The sequence below is a fragment of the Lissotriton helveticus genome, chromosome 3_1, assembly GCF_964261635.1.
Source record: "Lissotriton helveticus chromosome 3_1, aLisHel1.1, whole genome shotgun sequence".
NCBI classification, from domain to species: Eukaryota; Metazoa; Chordata; class Amphibia; order Caudata; family Salamandridae; genus Lissotriton; species Lissotriton helveticus.
The window spans coordinates 594,796,350-594,821,481 of NC_136061.1; the positions used below are offsets into that span (position 1 = coordinate 594,796,350).

The window sequence follows — 25,132 nt, forward strand, 5'->3', positions numbered from 1 at the left end:
CCTGCTCGCCCTCTCTCTCTCTTTCCCCCTCGCCGAAGCACGGTCTGGAAAACTGCTGCTGCCCCAGAGTGCAGTTGACTGGCTGTCCTGTCAGCATTGTTCTGCTGCTCATTTCATGTGTATGTCACATCACGGCTCCATGCTCTCCTTCACCCTCACTCCCCTTCCCCCTACTGGTGTGCTTTCTCTCGCTCTCACTTTTTTTCCTCCTCTCCCCTCTAGTTTCTTTTACTGGCAGTCTGGCACGAGAGTGCTGTGTTCGCATTTATTAGTCTGTAATTTAGTAACGCTCAGAAGAACTGATTTGGGAAAATCTACTTCTTTTATGGGCGCTTAAGTCGCCAGTTATATTTCCCCATTTCTCCACTTATACCAGTAGGGTCTCCAGTCCTAATCAATACGTCAGTGGGACTCCTTGCAAACTCTGTATTTCTACTGCCTTAGCCTAGTTTACCTAATTTCTCTTCAAACTGGAAAGCACCAGGAGGGCACCTGGGGCCTGCGGAGCTGCTTTCTATCTTGCTCTGCTCGTTTTAACCGCTCTAATGCGGATTCTGTAATAATCGCCTTAATGACCTGGCTTCGCCCCCTCCATCCCAGACAGGGCCTGGTCTCACTTTCATCTGCCTTATCCTCGTCTCCCTTTAACGCGTTCACGCTGCCACTACCCCGCAGGGCTTCCTCTCCTCTGCTTCCCCCCCACTTCTTCGACCTCTTCTGCCCCCGCTGCGAACTCTCCTCTGTTCCCCACCCAACCCCCTGCGGCCGCCTCTCTTCTCTGAAGTGGGCTGACCCATTGCCCTCTCCTGTATGCTGTAGTGGGAGGAAATAGCGTGACTAAAACACTAACAGACCAATGGATGAAGAGGACTACCCGAAAGCCCCTATAATAAGTAATTATATTATAAATATTATTTTAATAAAATCTTAAAGTCTTCTCTAACTCTTGCACTGAAAATGGCCATTTATTCAGTGCGCACTGCAGCGTTTTTGTGTAGCGTTCACGACTACATATTTGGTGTTGGGTAGCGCTATAAGTAACTCGCGCTACTGTTGACCAGCTCATTTTTACGATGTTTAACGATTGAAAGGCAGAGTCAACTGCTCTGGGCTTTAAATCAGTGACTTGCAGGATGCACGGTTATCAAAGCACCAAGTGCAGAAATTAGTATCCTTTAGCCAAGTATGTCAGCCCACAAGATCTGTAAGTATTAATTTGTAGTGCTCTAACTGACACCCTCACCAGCCATTCACATTAAATTAAATAGGTCTCACCTTTGGGACCTTATACATTTTTAGCCATGCAACAATTGATGTTGTTGCACCAAGGATATTGTGCTGCATAACTAAACACTAATAAGGTCTCAAAGTCGAGACCTATTGGCTATGCCAATGCTTGTTAATATCTGCCATTGCTGCTAATGTAATATTATTATGTCTTCTCTATGGGATTGTTTGATTTTAGCCTAATGATATTTAAAAAAAATATTTATAGTTGCCTATTTGTATATTTATCTTGTTTTATTTTGAAGGTTTTAACTGTGTTTTACGAAATGTGCTTTTATGTCTATCAGCCAAAATAAAATAAAATAATGTAAAGTAATACATAAGCCGTCTTTTGACATCTAATGTAAGGAGAGCTTGTTCTGCTACAAATTCTGGATGAAGGAAGAACACTGGGAGTTCTATAGTTTGATTAAGGTGGAAACTAGAGACCACCTTCGGAAGAACTTAGGGTTCGTCCTGTGGACTACTCTATAGTGGTGAACTTGGAAGAAAGGTTCTTCCAGAGGAAAAAGCTGTAGCTCACTGACACATCTGAGGGAAGTGATAGCTACTAGGAAAACTACCTTCTAGGAAAGGAAGTGCAAGGCGCCCGAGTGAAGTGGCTCAAAAGGAGGTCCTATAAGACTTGTTAAAACTACATTGAGGTTCCACACCGGGGCCTGCGGCACCCTTGTTAGGATAACCTACTTGAGACCCCCAAGAAAAACTTTAATAACAAGAACCCTGTAAAGAGAAGTGTGTTCTCTGTTTTGAAGGTAAGCGGCGAAAGCAGCTAAATGAAGCTGGATGAAGTGTACACAAGGCCTGACTTCTGCAAGTTGATCGGATGTTGGAAAAAATAAAAAGGACACAGAAACAGCCAGAGCCGTGGGTGCCTTACAGACCTCATCTGCCAGTGGCTCCTTTCACCACACACCATACCGTGCAGCGACTAAGATTACTTCTTCTTAGCCATCCACGTCCTATCCCAGACAACAGCAGCAACATACACCCTCTCGAGGTTACTACATGGGAGGATAATAGAACAACAACAACGGAAGACGCAAGGGAAAGGATGCAGACCTGAGTGTGGCCACATCTTCCAAGCAGTGACTTCCTTATCATTTTCCCCATACCATAGAACACCTGACCGGGGCAGATTGCGAGGGTGCCTGTCGCGCTGGTCAGAGTTCACCTAGGCAAACACAAGGAGATGATGAACGGAGCGCTGAAACTTTTCAGGCATTCACCCCCAGTGACAGATCTGAGTTGAATCCCTCATCGTTCTTTAGCTCACTTCGCCACCCCAGTTCATAACCAGCTATATGCAAATCAGTCTTGACCTGGTGCCACATGGGAACAGTCCAGCCCAAACTGCCAAGCCAGGTCTTCCCTGGACTGTAAACAAGCATCCTGGGACCAGTTTTGGGGTAACACCCATCATCAGCCAGGCTAGCTTGAATCCAGTGGCAGAGTGAGCAAGGGGCATAACCTGCCAACTAAGGGCGAACAAAGCAAACGCAAGGAGATGATGGACGAGTGCTGAAACTTTTCAGACACTCACCCCAAGTCACAGATTTGGGTTGAATCCATCATCGTTCTTTAGCTCACTTTGCCACCCCAGTTCAGACCCAGCTATATGCAAATCACTCTTGACCCTTTGCCTCATGGAACAGTCCAGCCTGAACTGTCAAGCCAGGTCTTCCCTCGACCGGAAACAAGCATCACCTCGGGCCAGTGGGTTTTAGATATCAAAAAAGGGTACTGTCTAGAATTCACACAAACACCACTAAACATCCCCCCTGACACAGATTTACCCCAGATCATCAGTGTCTGCTCCAGGAAGAGATGCATGCACTACTCAGCAAAGGGGCCATAGAACCCGTACCACCACAACACTGCAGCAAAGGGCTATACTCCCTTTACGTCCTTAATTCCCGAGAAGGATGGGTCTCTCATCCTCGATCTGAGACACTTCAACAAGTACACCAGGATGCCATACTTCTACTACACTAAGGCAACTTCATGACCTCCCTGGATCTAGAGTATGCCTACTTTCCCATCCCGATCCACCCTGCACATTGACGATTCCACCGCTTTGTAGTAAGTGGTCAGCATGAATGACCTGAATGGAACGTCAAAATTGTCCGACCACGGAAACGAGTACCAAGGAATACACGATGGGTTGATCCAATGAGCTAATGCAACTGTAGTCCTTGGAGGAGGAAGGCACAAAAATGACAGAAGCTGAGGCATCTCTGGGGTCTTGTCACTTTTTCTTTTCCCTGGTCCTAAGTACTTTCCTTGCAGTCTGATGCCTTTTTTGTCCTCATTTGGTCATTTTATGGCAGCATTCACACTCAACAATCGAATATAAAGCTGGGAGACACACTACACATAACTTTTGAGGGTCTGTGGCTGTTTTCTTCCTTCCACACGAAGCAGACTCCACAAAAGTGAGGGTATAGTGCTAGAAATCAATGGATTTAAAAGTAAAAACACCATTAAATGCTTTCTAACGCTAAAGGTGTAGAGTGAAGTCAAAAACTGCAGGCTCTGACACGATTAAAAACACACACAGGTAAGAAAATACCCAAGATGTTCCAGGATCTCACTAACAGGAGCAAGGAAAAATAAATTACTCTGTGATGCAACTGCCAGTACAAGGCCTCAATGAATACTTAAGTCAGTGAATTTAATTGACCCTTCTAATGCAAGCTTATGAGGCTGCTTTTTTTTTACTCTCTATTTAGGCATGTTAGACTGCAAGCACTTTTCCTCGGTGCTACACGATGAGGAAAAGGTCATCTCCAATTTAATGAAATACTGTATAGCATAAATAATCTGAAAATGCCTGAATAGGCTTTTGGGGATGATTTGCTATATTACATAATGCAGGATTCTCCATCTTCACACAACTCTATATGTTGAATATCAGTATTCTGGGTCCCTGCACGAAACACAGAATTATTCAAGGGAACCTGTTCGAAGCTGGGAAGTATTTCAACACTTGTGCCCAGAATTTAACACAAAATACAACACTGGTTCAGATAAGTGCTTGCATTTTTCCATTACAAACATGTGTGAATTGGTCTGTTAAGGTGAGCATACCCAAGGTAAAATGTTTATAATCACACTATACATACCTTTTATCAGTACTTCTTACTGAACTCTCCTATGGAGGACAGTGTTACTCTACCAGTAAAGCTGAAAGGTTTCACCTTTTGCTCCTGGTGAAGAATGGCGCGGGCACACCAGATCCCTCCTAACTAGCCAGTGAACGCCTTAGATGTCTCAGGCAAAATTTACACTTTCTTTTAGAGGTGGTTGGGTATTCACAATATTTTATGTACTACTAGTTCATGAAGATAGGCCTATGGAAATCTCATTTGTTAATGCAGAGGAACAATCCACGTGTGGAAATTGTGTTTTGAGGGAGGGGAACTTGTTAAGCCATATGAAACTGGCTCTCTGGTTTTCACTTTGAGTAAGCCAGAGAGATCTGATATGACCTATAACATGCAGTGGTTTCTTTCCCTAGATACTGGGACATGCTGGGTGTCTGGCAGGAAGGGCAGTTTGTATTTAAAACATGTTTCAGGTGCCAAGACTAAGCAGAGGTGAAAGTTTGAGCAACAAACAGAAGGAACTATTTAAAAAAAAGTAAGGGTGGTCCTGAAGGGAAAATGAGTCAAAGCTACACTTAGAATTGGAAGAAACAATAAGGGATTTTAAGGAAATAAAAGGAAAACTGGAGTGGGAATAAGAGGGAAATGCTACAGAGAGTAGGAGTTAGACAGCACGTAGACTTCGCAAGAAGTAAGGAAACCCACCTGTATGAAATCCAAGTCAGAGGCAAGTGCTAATGCCAAATCAAGACAGAAAATAAAACCATTCATGAAAAAGTTACTAGAGCTTGACTCCTAGAACAGGTACTGAATATCCATAGAGAAACAACATTCTTATGCAAATAAATGTTTGTCTTTTCAAACGGCAGGGACAGCAATTATAAAGATAGAGCTGCATAGAGCTGGATAACTCCTTGTTAGAAAAACTGTTCATCATGATTATATAAACATCTCAAAAGGCCTACTACAAACTTATCAACTACACATAATGCCAGATTTATGGCATGAACAGAAGTGGTGGTTATTTTGATCTGAGTCTCTACAATGATCTGGCTGCATATTAAAGATCTGGAGCGCATTGTGGGGGAGTTCAGGACACTATTCCTTCATAGACAATGTACTGACATTATTTGGTATTTGATTTTCTACAGAATTTCAATTTACCACTGTGGGAAATAGTAGTGGTGGCATCCAATCAATTATGCCTTGATTCTTACTTGTGGCAGCTCAGCCATCAAATAGTAAAATCCCCTGTTCTCTTCTCCGAGTAGTGCATCAGCTGGAAGACGAACATCCTCAAAGAACAACTCTGCTGTGTCCTGGAAACAAACAGATCAAGACTGAAAATAAAGAGGATGAACAGAAAACAGGTCACATAATATAAAGCATGATTATTGTCTGTTTTTTTTTTAAATATCAGTGCACCTAAACCAGCTCTTAACTGTCACTTTCCATACAATGGGGCGGGAAGGGACCACAGGTGGAACCAAAAACCAATCTTTTGAGCCTCGCTTGTAGACCATTTAAATTGTTTTCACACATCATACAAGATACAGATGCATACAGAAAGAAGCTTTTGGATACAACCCAGTCATCCATTGACCACTGTCAAGCTAGCTTAAAAATGTACTGATGAGGGCCCAGGCTTAATGCTTCAGCTGAACTCAGTTGAACTCTGACCAGGGCACTGCCACACACCCTGTCGAAAGCTCCTGCACTCCTTGGCATCCCAAGTACCCCAGATAAGGATCTGTGTTCTGGAGTCAAAGCAGGGTAATCCTCTGCCTGATAAGGTGTTTGCTGAATCTTGCAATGATTCTACAAACCGAAGCCTCTCTGTACTGCCTCTGCATTGATTTAACTTTCACACGTGACAGCAATGTCATTAGTTCACCTCGAGGATGCAGGTTTTTTTTTACATAGATGATGAGAACAGTAGGCATCGGGGTAAAGCAGTCTCCTAATACAGGCAGCCATAATGCCTGTGAGCCATAGCAGCACCAACCTCCCAATGACCTAGTCAGAACTTAAAACCCAAGGTCTTCTTTTCAGGGGAGATCGGAGAGAACAGTGGACCATACAATTTGTGGATGGGCAGGTGGTCAAGCAATCAATATCCTGGTAACACATGCAGCATACCCCACTTTTACATAGCGTGAATCATAACCCCTCTACATTGAATTCCATCGGAGTTGGGAAATACTATTTCCTAGCCTGGTTAATATTGGTCCACTTGTAGAGCCAAGAACAACCAACAAGATCCAGTCCACGCGACTCCTACTCCTGGAACTCTGACCTCAAGCTGCCATTTGGCCTTGAAGCGAAGTCTGACTTTGATCCTATTACGGATGGTAACTCTCCAAAACGTAGCCTGGTTAGACTTGGTCCACCTGTAGATTCTAAAAGAATTGCCTTGACTTGCTCAACTAGAACCAGTCAAAAACCTTTCAACTCCCACAATCCAGGGATAATGCCCCAAAGGTAGCTCTGCTCAACTCCCCCAACACAGCTTATCCCAAAGTGTGGGCATTTTCTACCCCTGGAACGCGGCTTGAGGCTTGCAAGTGCCCACTTGTAGATTAACTGTGGCAGTATTCACAGTGGATACAAGATGGCCTCACCTTGCTTGTTTGGATAGAACATAGCAGTTGTGTTACAATTTGGACTTTCTTGTTCTGAATCTGGTTCTTGTAGGTTTTCAGTGCCAGGTAGATGATTTTTCAGTAGCTGATGTGCTTCGTCATCTTTTGAGCAGACCACAGTCCCCTTATTGTTATCCAACCTACAGGTGATACGTCTGTTATGATGGCTTGGGGAAGGCATACTGAGAGAGCCCTCCCCTGCAATATGTTCTCTCTGTTCCACTGTTCATCTCCCTGCTGCCATTAGATTGTTAAAATCAAAAGAACCTCCCATTTTCCCAGAGTTTGCAACCATTGGTTGTTTAGCCAATCCTAAATAGGTCTTGTGTAATCTTGATTTTGGGAATCGGGAGAATACAAAAGGCCATGATACCAAACAGCTTCATTACTGCCCTCACTGTCTGAGACTGAGATATCTGGAAAAGGAAAGCCGGCTCTTGCAATGATTGGACCCTCTTTAGGGTACGCAACGCCATTGCTTTCGGCTATGTTGAGATTCGCCCCCAGGAAATTCTTCTTCATTTCATGGGCAGGGGAAGATTTTTTCCATTTCACTGTGAACCAAAGCTGATGAAGTTCACCAACTTTTGAATGCTTAACTTGCATTGCTTGAAAGTGCTCGGATTTACCAACCAGCCATCCAAGTAAGGATAGACATGAGTAGACAGCCTCCTTAGGCAGGCTGCTACCATTGTCCATGTCTAGGTAAACACTCTTGAAACCGACTTGATTCCAAAGGGCTACACTTTGAACTGATACTGTCCCTCCTTCATAGCAAACCTGGGGTAGCTTCTGTGTGAATGGTTTATCGGTTTTGTCTAAGTATCCTTTAAATCTATGGGCACCAGATAATCCTTCCTTTCCAGCAATGGTATGACCTATTGGAGTCTCGTCATCTGGAACCTCTGAGTCTTGACAAACCGCAGGTCTAGCAGTAGTCACACAGTTAGTTGGTCTTCTTATGGGCCGAGGAAGAATACAGAGTAGGTCCTAGGGTTTCTCTCTTCCAGGAGCACTATCTCTACTAACTCCTTCTGTAGAAGTTCCTGGACCCCCACTTGGAGTTATTTGTTCCTGATCTTTTCTGTATCTCGGTGGCTTTTGAGGTTTTGCAGAGGGTGTTCTTATGAATTATACATATTACCTGCCACCCATTTCTCTGACGTTACAGACTAACAGGTGCTTAGGAAGTCCTACATCATAGCCCCCACATCAAATCACAGGGGTTAGCTGTGCGGTGGGCAGCAGCAAATCTCTTCAGAACTGGAATCTGCCCCTCTGGAAGTTGTGTCTGTGCTCCTACTCCTACCACGCGAGAGGCTCTCGAGAGTCTTGCCGGACAGCCAATTTAAAAATAGACCGTTCTGAATGGTTCACTGAGCTTTTTATTCCCTTGGGCCATCTCGCTCCCGCAGGACCGAGGGCTCGGATTAGTTGCCAGCAACATGAGAAAAATATTGCTGGCAGTTAATACAGGATACGGAGACTTCGTCTCCTATACTGTAGTGTTAGAAATGGGTTTTCTGGCTGGCTAGGGTATGCACCTAAGCCAGGCAGAATCAACCACTCTAGTCAGGATAAGGGGACTACATGTCTAAAATAACCCCTGCTCACCCCCTTGGTTGCTTGGCACGAGCAGTCAGGCTTATCTCAGAGGCAATGTGTAAAGCACTTGAACATAACAAACAATAATACAGTGAAAACACTACAAAAGGACACCAGATCAGTTTTAGAAAAATATCCAATATTTATCTGTGTAAAACAAGACCCAAAATGATAATCCAATATAGAGTGATCACACTACTAATAAAGCAAATATAGATTCAAAAACAGTTCCTTCAAGTCGATAGCTCTGTCCAGGGCTATCACTGTGTCCCAAGCTGACAAATCTAATAGTTCTGGCTGTCTGCGGCATTGCGGGCCAGCTATGACGTCGAGGAAACCTGTAAAACAGTACCTTTGGAGATGCAGGGCGTTGGACCTTGCAATGGGCTCAGGTTGAGTTGCAGGTAGCAGCTCAGTGACGGTCTAGCAGCGTCGGTGAGACTAGGGCTGCGGTGCGTATCGGTGCTCGTTACGAAGCTGACAGGTCACAGTGCAGTCAGCGGTGTCTGTGTTGCGTCGTTGTCTGGGATACGGAGGCGGCGGTGTGAAGCGAGGCGGTGCGAAGGGTGGTTGCCACAGGTCACGATGCAAGCAGCAGCTCGGTGGCATCATCATTGGCGAGATCAGGGTTGCAGTGCGAAGTGTGGCGGTGCCCTCTGTGGTGCCTTCAGGTCACGGAGCCCGCTGCGGGGTCTTTGACGGCATTGGGTTAACTTTTTCCTCTGTGGCAGCTGAAACATCCAGTTCCAGAAGCCGGTACCGAGAAGAAGTTGAAGTCTTTGATTTCCCTGAGACTTCCAACAGGAGGCACGCTCTACATCAAACCCTTGAAGATACTTAGAATGCAGAAAGTCCAGTCCTTTCTGTGCCCAGACCGAAGCAGCAACCGCAGGCCAACCCAGCAAAGTGGTAGCCTCTCCGCACAGCTCTTCCAGCCCTTCTTCCTGACAGGTTCCTTAGTCCAGCAGTAATACAAAGTTATGGGGTCAGGGCCCCAATATTTATACAACATTTTCCTTTGAACTTGGTACGAACAAAGTTCCTCTGACACACATAAACCAGTTCAGCCTGGCTCAGGCCAGGTTCACCACAGGAGGTGGAGACAGCTTTGTGAGAGGCAGCCACAGTCCATTCAGGTGCAAGCAACAACTCCTCCGTGAAGGAAGTGACCCGATTAGGGCCACCCGGGTCACTCACGACCACCTCTTAGCCTTCCATACAAATGAAGAGTTGGTCAAACATTAGAGAATACAAACTAAAGTTATTATATTAGTATTCACTCAAGCGGAGTCCAGTCTGACCAGCCTCCTTAGATAGCTGCTGAGGGACATTTCCAATACCTCTAAGACACGACCAGACTGGAATTTTCCAGCATGAGCACAGATGAGCAAAGAAGATACAGAAGGATGAGCTACAAGTCTGAGACCAGGAACACACTATCTTAGCTTTAAGGTTACTCAGCCAGTGCCCTTCTCTGAGAGTGGGAGCCGGGCTACATACGAAGAAAGGCATGCAAACACAGAAGGAGCTATTCATTAGTACAATGAAGTTCAACCTTGAATGAAAAAAAGAACTATCAAGACTGTTTTCCACTGAGGCAGACGTGTGAGGCAGAAGCTTAATTTCGTTCATGGCACAAAATGGCGGCTGAATATAAAATGGTGCCACAAATGCTAACTTAACTCGCATAATGCTAAAAGAAGTCAGCCAGATACATTTTCAGTCCAACATCCCACTACTCTAAAAGCAGCCAGGTCTATTCAGCCTGGCTATGAGTCACCCAGGAAAGGCAGGACACACCTCAAAACCCCCCTTGTGTCTGTCTAGTGTGAATGCACATCTCCTTCTTCTGTCACTCTAAACCCAGACAAGGAGTACACAAAAGGTAGAGGCACACAGGATGGTTAGGCAAGAAAATACCCACTTTCTAACAGTGATATTTTCAAACATACAATATAAAAATCCTCTTTACTAAAGAAGTATTTTTAAATTCTGAGTTCAGGCACACTAAACTCTGTTTCTTTATCAGCTCCCACTAGCAAGTTACCTTGGTAAAGTGTTACCAAGCAGCCTCAGCTTAACCTATGGGAGAGATAGCCTTTCAACAGTGAAAACAAAATACCAAGTATTTCACTATTAGGACATGCAAAACACACCGGTATATGTCCTACCTTTCAGATACACAGCAACCTGCCCTTGGGGTTTCTTGGGCCTACCTGAGGGGTGTCTTACATGTAAGAAAAGGGAAGGTTAGGGCCTGGCAAGTGGGTTCACTTGCCAGGTTGACATGGCAGTATTAACTGCAGGTAGCCACTGCAGAGGCAGGTCTGATAACCCTTTGAAAGGCTACTTGTGTGGGTGGCACAATCAGTGTGGAGTTCTGGACTTTTCGGTACCGTCCAGAGGTGTCAGGGACAACACCCGAAGACCCCTGAGTTCTACCTGTCTCGGTGCACACATAAACAGAAACACGGGCTTCTCGATGGTGGCGTCAAAGACCAAAGGTTTATTACTGCAGGGACACAGAAATCACAGAATCTACACACGGGCAGAGTCTAGGAGACTGTTCAATTTGTACAAAATGGGTTGCTCCTTAAATACTATATTTTCAGCTTGGGGCAAATTCTTTACATGCTAGTACGTTTCTAAACCTTTGTGTCTTAAACAATAATTATTTGGCGTTACACGAGAATCGTCCACAGTATCTGATGTCAAAATATTACGAACGAGGGGTTCCCACTGTTCCATCACAATCCCACGTCAACTTTTCATTCACGAGCCGGACCGCCTCATCGTAAATTTCGTCACCTCCCCCTAATAAAGGCCCAGAAGGGAAAGAGCCGAGCCAGGTGCAGAAGATAGGAAAGCAGGATAAGAGATGTTTGTGGGTCGTAAATGGGCAAGGCTACCAGCTTCGGTCGCTTTATCATGATCAGGCCAACGAACACGAAAACCAGTATAGCAGGACTGGCCTCAGGCTGGGGAGGCAGTTATTTGCCGAATCATGCGGCCACAGCGTTACTGACCTAAGGTGCACGTGTCACTAGCAAGGTGAATCGCCGGCTAAAGCCTACGTGTCCTTAATTGAAATCAAATAATCAGAGGTCACTGTGTGTTCATTGGCTATGTGAGGGCAAAAAGACAAGATGGATGCCATGATCTAAAATGGATGCCCTCGGTGTATCGGCAATGTGTTTATAACAGGAGTGCTCTTACTCGTAACGTAGTGAAAACACAAGGATATACTAAATGGATCATTTGCGGTTCAACGGTACCAAGATTATGAGTTTACGACAATGTTGAAAACACGGGTTCAAATCGTCGCGGAACCTCAGACCCTCCTTTTGCCCTTACATAGGCAATTACTCAGTCTATATCCGAGTCTATCTCGATGTTCATCAGGTCAGTGATATGCTGCTGTGTCATCATCCTTTCTCGTACCTTGTCTCCAAACACAGGTAGTTTTCTGAAACAGGTTGCGGCACAGAGGCTACACAAAGCAGGACCACATTGGATAATAAGGCAGCACGAGAACAGGAACACTAGAATAATACCTACGACCATCAGAACCTTCCATCCCCACGCTGACAGCAGAGTCCAAAGCCACTCCATTAAGGACCAGTTTCCTTTGTCTACGTGAATAGAGTCGGAAATCTTGTGTAGCTTAGAGATCGCTTCGTATACTGTCGGAGCATTATTGGGTATAAAAACACAGCAGCTCGATTGGATCATTCTACATACCCCACCTCGATCTGCAAGTATTACGTCTCGAACCATACGATTCTGCAGCGTCATGAGACGATCCGCCCTAAGCTCAGCTGTTAAATTACTAAGGGCACCAGCAGTTTCTGTAATAGTAGATTCAACTACCCGTGTTAGCTGGCGTAGATTTCTACTATTGGCCATAGGCCCCCAGAACGGAATGAAACCTTTGAAGAAGTCTCCAGCTTCCTGACCAGCGGTATCTTCCTTGCTGAAAACACCTCTTGCTACTCTAGTCTTGTGATAATCTGGAGAGGCAGTGTATGTCGGAGGCAACAGTCGAGCAATATAGCATGAACCTGAAAAGTCAGCAGGCAGCCATGTATATGCTCTATCCTGACAGATGAAGTAGGTACCCCTAGCAGTCAGAAAGGCAGGGGAAGAGTTAGACGGATACACGTAGGTCTCAACGCACTCACTCTTCCCTAGCTGAGCTCTCGGATTTCTCCCATTTCCTCGCAAACAGACTTGACCTTGGTGAGGTACGACCCAAATTGGAGTGGAGCTCTTACGCTTGCTTTCACCCAAACTAATGCTATACTCCGTAGAATTCCAACTCAGATAAACTCGTAGTTCATCTCTAGGGATAGGTGGTGAGTTATTGACGTCTCTAACCATGTCAGTTACTCCCTTTATCAAGGCTTTATTAACAGATGTATACCTAGTGGAGCGAGGAGGGCGCGGGGGATAGGTTTCGAGAGCATAGACGAATATGGCTTGGAAGGCCCAACATGATCCATTATAGCTGAAAGGCAAGACCAGATAGGGAATGCCTTTATCCATAGTGTGGGGTATCAAACCACATACCCAGCAGTCTGTTGTGTTAACTACCAGTTGGTGTTGGTGCAAGAGCTGTACAAAAGTGTTGTTTATGAATTCAGAGCGTCGAGCTTGTTCGTGTTCAGGAAACGGATGAAAGGAATGGTAAGAAGAAATAGTAGAAGGCATAGGATCAAAGGGAGGCACTGTGGTTGCTACCGGTGTAAAAATTAAATGCACACCAAAGACGATTCCACCCACCAACTTTATTAAAACGATCAAAAACGTAATTGCACATTGCATCAAGAAACATTTGTTATGAAGAATCTTGTAAAGTCTATTTCTGCGAGCATAAATTACATTCTCTCGGTGCAGCCCAGGAAGCTCCATCTTCTACAACCGCTCGCGACCACTGATGATGTGTACGTAGTTGAAAATGCCTCTATCAGCCCTGGGAGTTCCCAGAACTAACAGAAAGGCCGACCTTGTGTCTGGCCCCCGCAGATTCAATTAGGCACACAGCCACGACCCTACGGCTACCCAGACGGCAAGGTAAGTCAAAACAACATAACATGCATGTTAGCAAACTTCCTGGCTGGAGGTAATGTATCAAGATTCAAATATGTAAAATAGGCAGTTTCCTGCTTTATTTGTCCTTTGGGTGAGAACGTAGGTTATATCTCAATTTTCCTGTAGTTGTTTGATCCGGAAACAGTTTATCCTCAGCAGGGGCGGCAATGTTCAAATTCGCAGATGGCGAATGTTCTGTTGATGCAGAGGACAAATGTTCAGAGTTCAAAAGAGTAGTTTCAGAAGGGGGGTCAGAGTTCGGTGAATCAGTGATCAGTTCTGCATCGCTGAACGGTATGTATTTTGGAATTGGTTCGACTTCGGAGGCACCAACCCCTTTCCTCACCCAATTATCATACGGGAGTGGTAAGGGCACACGCTTGGTGTGTGTCGCGTGGATCCAATTTTTTCTACCGGCCACTCGTACAGCAGTTCTTGTCGCCAAAAGCACCTGATATGGTCCAACGAATTTTGGTTGAAGATTTCTGGTTCGTCCAAAATTCTTCACAACGACGAAGTCTCCAGGTTTCAGCTGATGGCCTGGACTTTCCGGAGGTTTTGGCAATGCATCGAAAACCTGTTGATGAATAAGACTCAATTTAGCAGTCAAGTCAAAAAGATAATCGATTAACATTGGGTATTCCATCTGCTTAAACTCCCTCGGTCTCGGTACTCCCCAAACATTTGCGGGTCGACCGAACACAATCTCATAAGGGCTAAGCCCTACTCGAGAATGTACAGTCGCTCTTGTGGATAACAGGGCCAAAGGTAAGGCGTCTGGCCAGGACAAGCCCGTGGAGGCTTGTACCTTAGCCAGCTTCAGTTTGAGGGTGCCATTGTACCCTTCAACTAAACCTGCTGACTGGGGATGATTCGCACTGTAGAACTTTTGCTTTATGCCTAAGCCTGCACACACATTCTGCATGACTTTTCCTACGAACTCACTTCCATTATCTGACCATACAATCCGTGGCATACCAAACCTAGGGAAATATTCTTTGAGGAGAATTTTGGCAGTCGACAAAGCAGTATTGTCCTTAAGTGGATAAGCTTCAATCCATCTTGAAAAGGCACAGACTACCACTAGGACGTACTTGAGATTATTACATCGGTCCATGTGAATGAAGTCTAACTGAATCACTTCAAAGGGACAGGAAGGTGGAGCGAAATGACCAGCAGGTGTTGGGGTTCCCTTGCCAGGATTATGCATCAGGCATATCATGCAGTTTCTCACCACTCGCTCTGCACACTTACTAATTCCATCATTCTTCCAAACTGGGGCCAACATCTTACAAATCCCTTTCGAACTGATGTGCGCTGTTCCATGCGCCATCGTTACTACCGCAAGCACATACGCATCAGGCAACATCCAACGCTGCTGTTCCGTCAAATCAATCCAACATCCATTCGAGTCCAACTTACTCGTATTCTCTTTCCATGCAAGCTTTTCCTCTTCAGTCGCTTCTTCTTGAATCATTCTCACACTTTCCATTGTGTCTTCACACATTCCCGAATCAGTAACCCACTTTGCAGACGTTGCAACATACATCCTACTCATCAGATTCCTAGCTGTCTGTTTTGCTGTTCCATCAGCAAAGGCATTTCCTCGACCAACATCATCCGTGATTGCTCGATGAGCACTGCACTTCACAACCGCAACTTCCATTGGTAAGGTTAGAGATTCCAGCAAGTCATTAACTAGTTGACCATGCTGTATTTTAGTCCCATGTGACGTAATAAAACCTCTTTCCTTCCACAATCGTCCAAAACTATGGGCTACGCCAAATGCGTACTGACTATCTGTGAACACATTCACTCTCTTTCCCTTAGCTAAAACACACGCTCTAGTCAACGCAATCAATTCTGCAGCTTGGGCAGAATTCTGACTCACTCTTGCAGTCTCCACAATTGTATTCAAAGTTGTTACTGCATAGGCAGCAGTCACATCACCATTCTCCAATTTAAAACACGACCCATCAACATACAACGTGCCATCTGGATCTGACAACGGAGTGTCTTTTAAATCAATTCGTCCTTTTGTCTCTTCCTCTGTTCTGAAACAACAATCATGTGGTTCGGAATCACTCGAGTCTTGACCAGTCGGCAACAATGTTGCTGGATTCAATACATTGCATCTTTTGATCTGAATATGACTTGCAAGTAGTGTCAGCTCATAGCCTGATAATCTAGCACTGGTAAGGTGTTGTGTCTTTGTTCGGTTCATGAGTGTGTCCACAGCATGAGGAACCATGACCACTAGCATGTTGTTCATAACCAACCCAGCAGATTGTCGAATGGACGCTGCAGCTGCCGCTGTAGCTCTCAAACAACTAGGCAACGCTCTGGCTACCGGATCTAACGTTGATGAAAAATACGCACAAGGGCGTTGTTTATCACCAAATTGCTGTGTCAGAACACTCAACGCGCAACCTTCTCTCTCGTGGACATAGAGTGTAAATGGCTTACTGTAGTCAGGTGTACCCAACACAGGAGCTGAACATAGTGCATTTCGTAACTCAGAAAAGCTCTGCTGACATTCGTCAGACCATGGCACTGGATTTGGAACACCTTTCCCCGTCAAAGCCACCAACGGTTTTGCCAGGAGGGAAAAATTTGGGATCCATTGCCTACAGTATGAAGTAATACCCAAAAACGCACGCACTTCTCTCTGTGTGCTAGGAACATTCATCTGCGTAATTGCTTTTATTCTCTCTGGGGTCAACCTTCTTCCCTCTTTTGACAAGAGATGACCTAGGTAGGTCACTTCTTGGCAACAGTATTGCATTTTTGAAGGTGACACCTTATGATTTAAATTAGACAAATGATGCAATAAGGAAATTGTAGATGCTCTGCAAGTTTCCTTGTCATCGGCAGCCACTAGAAGATCATCGACATATTGCACTAGGGCAGAACCAGGAGGAAGGACAAAGGAGTCTAACTGACTTTTTAATGCCTGACTGTAAATGGACGGGCTCTCACAATAGCCTTGTGGAGCACGTTTAAACCTGAAGCTTCGTCCTCCTAGAGAGAAGCCGAAAATATCTCTGCTTTCTTCGGCTATCGGAATGCTGAAAAAGGCATTCTTCAAGTCGATCACTGAGAACCATGTGGCTGTGGCAGGGATCAGCGTTAGCAATGCCGTAATGTCTGGAACCACAGGAAACTGTGGAATCACAATTTTATTAACCTCTCTAAGATCGATTACAAATCTATATACTGGAGGCTTTGTTGGGTCAGTTCGTTTCAGAATAGGCAGTACAGGACTATTACAGACATTTCCTCGGGTTTCCTCTATTACATCTCTTTTTATCAAATCTTGCACTATTAATAGGAGCGCACGCTCACCTTCACTAGAAATTTTGTATTGTGGGATTCGTGGAAATTTAACATTTGCTTTCAACGTCACTACATATGGCGGGATTTCCAAAAGGCCTACATCGTTAGGACCAGTTGCCCAAAGAGTATCGGGGAGAGAACGCAGCTCCAGTGGGAGCGCATCCATTGATAAGTACATCGGGGAGATGATTCTCTTACCTAATGTAAGCTGTACTCCTGAAGGAGAACAGTACAATGTCGCATATAGGCGTTTTAACAAGTCTAAACCAAGCAGGTTTTCATTACAACCAGTCGTCAAAATCAAGGGTGCTTTTAATTGACGAGGCCCAACAGAAATAGACAAAGGACCAGAAACAGGGTTGTGAACGGGGGCGCCTGAAAAACCTACAGAAACATTTGTTAAGCCGGACAAGGGTGCACCAGGGAGTTTCGCATGTATGATAGAACTTTTTGCTGCACCAGTATCCAACAGAAACGGTTCGACTACACCTGATGTGGCTACTGCGACATAAGGCCCACTCTGGTCTACTGGAACTGATACTACTCCCTCTCTTTGTCCATGGCTGTCCTAGTATTGATTTTGCTGGAATTCCTCACCAATTTCACAGTAATCTTCCACGTGATACTGTTGAGATCTAGCTGGCTGTGTAGACTGACCATTTCGTTGATCAAAATAATTAGAAGGGCGATCACTTGTTTGTGGGGGCATAGCACCTCGTCCTCGACCTCTAGAACCTTGCATAGAACCACCACGACCTCTCTGAGCTGTAGCAGCATTATTCTGTGCTAATACTGGACACTCATTCTTGTAATGACCTTCCTTTTCGCAATACGCACATTGATTCCATTGGTATTGCGGTCTCTGTGAACTATAGTCATTTCTCTGATATGACCCTTGCTGCGTATTCGTTTGATTCGTGCGAGGCGGATAAGCTTGTTGCAAAAGGACCTTAGTTTTTAAATCTTTCGTCTTTTTATCTGATTTTTCCTTCTCTTCTTTATCCCTATTTTCATAGTACTGGGCAGTGGCAAGTATCTGCGCAGTCGTAGAGACAGCCCACGCACTTTCAGAATTCTTTAACTTATTACTGAGCTCTGGTATCAGATTGTGCACAAATTTATCGACAAATAATCTCTGACCTCCTTCCGTGCTCATATCTTGACCACTGTGATCTACGAAAGTCTCTTCGAATCTGGTGAAAAAGTCGGAGACGCTTTCGTCTTTCTTCTGCCTGCATGCGGACAACTTGTCCCAGTTAACGCGCAACGCTGGCATCAGAGTTTTCATTAAGTCAATTATTCTACCGGGCAAATTAGCAATTAAAGGTTCAGGTTTAGATCCCCCAATTTGTTGGCCATCTGCCGCAATAATAGCTGCCCAGTCCCCACCCAGGGCCACTGGATGATTTTCTCTACGAATTTTAGCCCAAATTGGTTGTGGTACTACGTTACCAAATAGCATATCAATGTCCGCTAGATTCATCACACAAGCTTCAACCGTCTGAGCCAATTCCTTGTAATATCCAGCTGGATTTTTACGCGGATCTGGCAAGGCTTGTTTTAATGCTAACACTTCTGCTCGTTTCCACGGGATGTGTATCCACACTCTCTGAAATTGGGCTGGAGCGGCTGCAATACCAAGGTTTACATTAGCTTGCACAGCTTCACGCCAAATTGGTGGAACCTCTCTCATTGGATATTGACGATTTTGTTTTGTGTTACGTTTCTCTGAATCTCTTGGTGAGTGCCGGGAAGGATCAAATCTAAAATCTAAAACTAATTCCATTGCTTCCTTTATCTCTCGACCAACTATCATACCTGCAGCAAATTTCTGCTGAACCTGAATTAATTTGTCTGGAACTTGTTCGGAATCGTTCTCTTCCCACTCTTCACGCAAAAGAGAACACATGACATCAAACACATAGCGTTGTGTCGGCTCGTTCCATTGCATAAATGTATCTAATACATCTTGTATACTATATCTTCCCACTTTCGAAACCCATCTAAAAGCAGTGGAATCCAATATTCCTCGTTCTTCGATACTAGGAAGCTGACTGCGTCTCTGAACAGATTCAGAGGCAGGACTCCTAATCAAAGTTTTGTAGAAAGGAGAGAGAATATTAGAGACAGAGTCAGTGATTCTCCGACGAACAGAAAGCGGAGTCACATAGCTTGCGGAAGTCTGAAGTAGTGTAGTAGTTGGGACAAGAGAAACAGCACTAGTAGGAGTAGTAGGCAAAATAGCTAACAGGTGTTAGCTGTACAGGCACAGGCAGAGGAGCTGGCAACCCTGGAAGAGGGGGTGCCGGAGGAACATTGATAACCACGGGGGGTGCAGGAACTTGATTTAGGGGAATAGGAGCCGGTATACCAGGCTGTCCAGCAACCGGTAACACGACATTCGGCAAAGGTGGAGCTGTAGCACCCTGTGCATACGGTGGAGGTGACCTCAACAAATAAGACAGCAAAGGATCATTTTCCGGATCCTCCAATATCTTAGTTGTACTAGATGGCAAGGCAGGGTAGCACTTATCTATCGCTAAATTACGTTGTCTATCGGCTACCTCTATCGCTTTCTCAGATTCATTGAGTTGCAGCTGCTTGGCAGACTGTTCCAAAGTCAATTCCTGTTCTTTCTGTTCTTTCTTCAACTTTTTAATCTCTCTCTGTTTAGATTCTTTCTGCCAATAACGGAAAGAATCAAACATTGCCGGCCGGGCTTTTTTCTTAAACAACCTTCTTTCTAGATTATCGAGAACTTCAGGTTCGAAACTACCATGTAGTGGCCAACTAAAGACACCATCTTTCTCTGTATAGCGGATCCATACCTCGTTATAAGAGATAGGGCCCACACCAAATTTGCAATAAAGATCATAAAGAGGAGTTCCGATCGGAGGGACCGAACACGAGTCCTCCAACCGGGAATCGCTGTTGCAACCAAAACATGAAAACACAGAATTTTTCCGACTTACCATTTTTAAAAACCGGAACACAGAACAAACACAAATAACAGTGCGCACTCGAACTTAGGCCTACCAAAGAGAACAAAATGTATCGATACCCAGACTAAACCAAAAAGGTTATCGTGACCAGAACAACCAACGATAATCTCACAAAACCAAACCAAACCAAGGAACTAAAAAATTATCTGAAACTTTACGAAGTAACAAAGCAACTCACAACCGCTTAATACTTAACTGAGGTACTGAAGACGTCACCAAGGAGAAACCCGTCACGTCTCGCTGTACTAAGGTCTGCACCTCGGGTCCAAGACAGGGCGACGGTCAAGGCAACGGACCACTGCAGCCGTCCGAACGGGAACCCTCGTGGAAGAGAACGTCAGGCCACTTTTGCGATATACCGGGATCGATGAAGTGGGGCGCCTCCCTCCGGAATCTTCACACGACGTTTCTCGAACTCTTCAGGCTTTTGGACCGGAACCAAATGACGTCACCCCGCGTTGGGCGCCAATTGGAGTCCTGGACTTTTCGGTACCGTCCAGAGGTGTCAGGGACAACACCCGAAGACCCCTGAGTTCTACCTGTCTTGGTGCACACAAACAGAAACACGGGCTTCTCGATGGTGGCGTCAAAGACCAAAGGTTTATTACTGCAGGGACACAGAAATCACAGAATCTACACACGGGCAGAGTCTAGGAGACTGTTCAATTTGTACAAAATGGGTTGCTCCTTAAATACTATATTTTCAGCTTGGGGCAAATTCTTTACATGCTAGTACGTTTCTAAACCTTTGTGTCTTAAACAATAATTATTTGGCGTTACACGAGAATCGTCCACAGTATCTGATGTCAAAATATTACGAACGAGGGGTTCCCACTGTTCCATCACAATCCCACGTCAACTTTTCATTCACGAGCCGGACCGCCTCATCGTAAATTTCGTCACCTCCCCCTAATAAAGGCCCAGAAGGGAAAGAGCCGAGCCAGGTGCAGAAGATAGGAAAGCAGGATAAGAGATGTTTGTGGGTCGTAAATGGGCAAGGCTACCAGCTTCGGTCGCTTTATCATGATCAGGCCAACGAACACGAAAACCAGTATAGCAGGACTGGCCTCAGGCTGGGGAGGCAGTTATTTGCCGAATCATGCGGCCACAGCGTTACTGACCTAAGGTGCACGTGTCACTAGCAAGGTGAATCGCCGGCTAAAGCCTACGTGTCCTTAATTGAAATCAAATAATCAGAGGTCACTGTGTGTTCATTGGCTATGTGAGGGCAAAAAGACAAGATGGATGCCATGATCTAAAATGGATGCCCTCGGTGTATCGGCAATGTGTTTATAACAGGAGTGCTCTTACTCGTAACGTAGTGAAAACACCAGGATATACTAAATGGATCATTTGCGGTTCAACGGTACCAAGATTATGAGTTTACGACAATGTTGAAAACACGGGTTCAAATCGTCGCGGAACCTCAAGTGCTGCAGGCTCACAAGCAGCATTTGATTTACAGGCCCAGAGCACACATGTGCACTTTACTAGCGACTTAGTAGTAAATCAAATAAGCCAATCATGGAAACACCAATCCATAAACACAATTTAAATGGAGAGCATATGCTTTAGCACTGAATAGCAGTGTAAAGGGCCCAGAGTCCTAAAACCAACAAAAACAATGTCAAAACAGGATGTCAAAAAGTCTAGGGGTAAACCCGATTAACAAGAAAACTCTAACGTGTAGTTTAAAAAATATATATATATATATAAATATATAATGTTTTAATTGGCGCCTCCACAAGACTCTTGCAAGCCTCCTTCGTACCCAACCATCCAAATATACAAATATTGTTACACCTTAATTTCTCAAATACTACTGAACGTATTTACACCAAATCTCAAAAAGGACAATCTGTCTGACGAAGATATAGCATCCTGTCAAATTTGGTTTATTTCCAATTCAGCAATTTTTGCAGTAGCGCTTCTTAACCCCTTCCGTGCTGCGCAGATTTGCACACTGTGTGGGGGTTTTATTAAGTGGGCGGAATTCGGACGGCCGTCGTCACCACACACCCATCGTGACGTCGGATGGCCGGGGGCCAACCGAAGCACAAAAGAGGTTAAAGACGATGGAAAATGCATGGGGATTTTACATTTTTGGACACCCACCCCCCTTTTTCCCAGCCCCCATTTGACGGATCACACTGAAACTTTTCAAGCACAAACTAGGCAAAAAAGAGAACTTTTTGGGAAAGTTTTGTGGAGATTCATCAGAACACAAAAACGCATTTACTATGGAAATGCTGACACTAGTATAACTACCCAGTGGTGACTGACAGTGGCTAAAATATATACATACATACACAAACATAGAACATTTTGAATATTCTGGGTAGACCCAAATGTACGCAATAAACGACAGAGCTTTTTTTATTTAAAAAGGTTTCTCAAAGTTTCCTGGCCTACTTTGGCCTCTGCTTGGTATCAGCTACTAGACAATATTGTCTAGTGAACGTGTGGATAGATTTTTATTTTGCAGCTTTACAAATATCAGCAATAGGGACATACCTTATCCATGCTATTGTAGCTGCTTTACCTCTTGCAGTGTAAGTTCTGAGTGTTCCCTGGTAAAGGGCTTGTTCAAAAGTTGGTAACATAATGAAATATAATCCCTGTCCACCTTGCAATGGATTGTTTAGCAGTGGCCAGCCCTTGTCTAATGTGACCATGGTTAATATAAAGTTTTTTTTGTTTTTCTTATCTTTTTGGTTGTATTTAAATAAAAACATAGGACTCTTCCAATGTCCAGCAAATGGAGATACATTTCTGCTGGTGTAGATGGGTTAAAGAAGAAGGTTGGTAAGGTAATGGTTTGATTAATGTGGAAATCAGACACTTTTGGTAAGAAGAAAGGATGTGTCCTTAAAAACGCAATGTTTGAATGAAAGTCGGTAATCGGTTCTACTGTTAATAATGCCTGCAGTTTGCGAACTCTCCTAGCTGTAGATGCAGTGTTGCTCTATGCATAGGCTCAAATGGAGAACTCATGAATTTCGCATATACAAAGCTAAGCTGCCTTGGAGGAGATCGTTTTTTTTTTTTTACAGGTGGAAAATAATTCTTAAGTACCTCAAGGAAGTCTTTAATGAACGCATTATTAAACAAGGATTTACAATGCAATGGTTTCGCCTTTGGAAAATTTAGAGCTATTGGCATTGTAAATGACAAAATTTGTATTTATGTGTTGGTTTTGAAAACAGATAAATAAATGGCATTGTCATTTACATTGCCATTAGCTTAATCTCTGCAGTCACTCTGCAGTCCCATAGCACTCCATAGCACTCCCTAGTCACTCTGAACTCCCTAGTCACTCTGCACTCCCTAGCACACCCTAGTCCTCCCTAGTCACTCTGCACTCCCTAGCCCTCCCTAGTCACTCTGCACTCCCTAGCACTCTGCACTCCCTAGCACTCTGCACTCCCTAGCACTCCCTAGTCACTCTGCACTCCCTAGCACTCCCTAGTCACTCTGCACTCCCTAGTCACTCTGCACTCCCTCGCACTCCCTTGCACTCTGCACTCCCTTGCACTCTGCACTCCCTTGCACTCTGCACTCTCTTGCACTCTGCACTCCCTTGCACTCTGCACTCACTAGCACTCCCTAGCCCTCCCTAGTCACTCTGCACTCCCTAGCACTCCATAGCCCTCCCTAGTCACTCTGCACTCCCTAGCACTCTGCACTCCCTAGCACTCTGCACTCCCTAGCACTCCCTAGTCACTCTGCACTCCCTAGCACTCCCTAGTCACTCTGCACTCCCTCGTCATTCTGCACTCCCTAGTCACTCTGCACTCCCTCGCACTCCCTAGTCACTCTGCACTCCCTAGTCACTCTGCACTCCCTCGCACTCCCTAGTCACTCTGCACTCCCTAGTCACTCTGCATTCCCTCGCACTCCCTTGCACTCTGCACTCTCTTGCACTCTGCACTCCCTTGCACTCTGCACTCCCTAGCACTCCCTAGTCACTCTGCACTCCCTAGCACTCCCTAGCATTCTGCAGTCACTCTGCACTCCCTAGCATTCTGCAGTCACTCTGCACTCCCTAGTCACTCTGCACTCTCTACTCTGCACTCTCTACTCTGCACTCTCTACTCTGCACTCTCTACTCTGCACTCTCTACTCTGCTAACTCACTCTGCACTCACTACTCTGCACACTCACTTTGCACTCTGCACTCACTAGTCTGCACACTCACTACTGTGCACTCACTACTCTGCACTCTGCACTCACTACTCTGCACACTCACTTTGCACTCTGCACTCACACTCTGCACTCACTAGTCTGCACACTCACTACTGTGCACTCACTACTCTGCACACTCACTACTCTGCACTCTGCACTCACTACTCTGCACTCACTACTCTGCACACTCACTTTGCACTCTGCACTCACACTCTGCACTCACTAGTCTGCACACTCACTACTGTGCACTCACTACTCTGCACACTTACTACTCTGCACTCTGCACTCACTACTCTGCACTCTGCACTCTGCACTCACTACTCTGCACACTCACTCTACACACTCACTCTGCACTCTGCCTTGCATCGCCTTGTGCAACGTACAGACAACGCAACACCTTTTATAAATCTGGGCCTCGGTATTCAATTTTACACAGAAATCAACTCAGCAAACACATTCTGCAAAGTCTGCCTTCCATCCAACATAAACAGCTCCACGCCGACTGCAGCCCCACCGCATGCAAATTAAAAGGTCCACTGGATTGTGGAATAAGTGACAGTTACTTGCTCTTACAGAACTAGAGACCGAATATACATACTGAAGCTGAGGATCTCCCTCTCCCAACTTGGCCACAAATCAGCAAAAGCACCTTTGACTGGGGGCTTACTGTTTTACTCCAGACAAGTAAACACTCTCCCTTTTACTCAAAATGTGCTCTATACTTTCTCTTCCGTTTAAAACAATTTAACCACTTCACCGTTTTTGCAGTCTACTACGGATCGACTGATAAGAATCCATTTCGATCATATTAGCTGTTGTGATGAGCACTTGCCTGGCCCGACCTTGCTTTTGTTTTGCAGTTTCCATCCTGAGAGGCC

The 25,132-nt window shown here is 45.0% G+C and overlaps 1 protein-coding gene across 1 annotated transcript in view; it reads right to left on the bottom strand.

The window, feature by feature from the left end:
- The window catches only part of ACADL (acyl-CoA dehydrogenase long chain), a 563,007-nt gene that overhangs the window by 272,536 nt on the left and 265,339 nt on the right, over window positions 1-25,132 (bottom strand). The window contains exon 7 of the mRNA XM_078680576.1: window positions 5,612-5,713. Within this exon, the coding sequence (XP_078536702.1) occupies window positions 5,612-5,713 (102 nt within the window). The remainder of the gene's footprint in view (window positions 1-5,611; window positions 5,714-25,132) is intronic.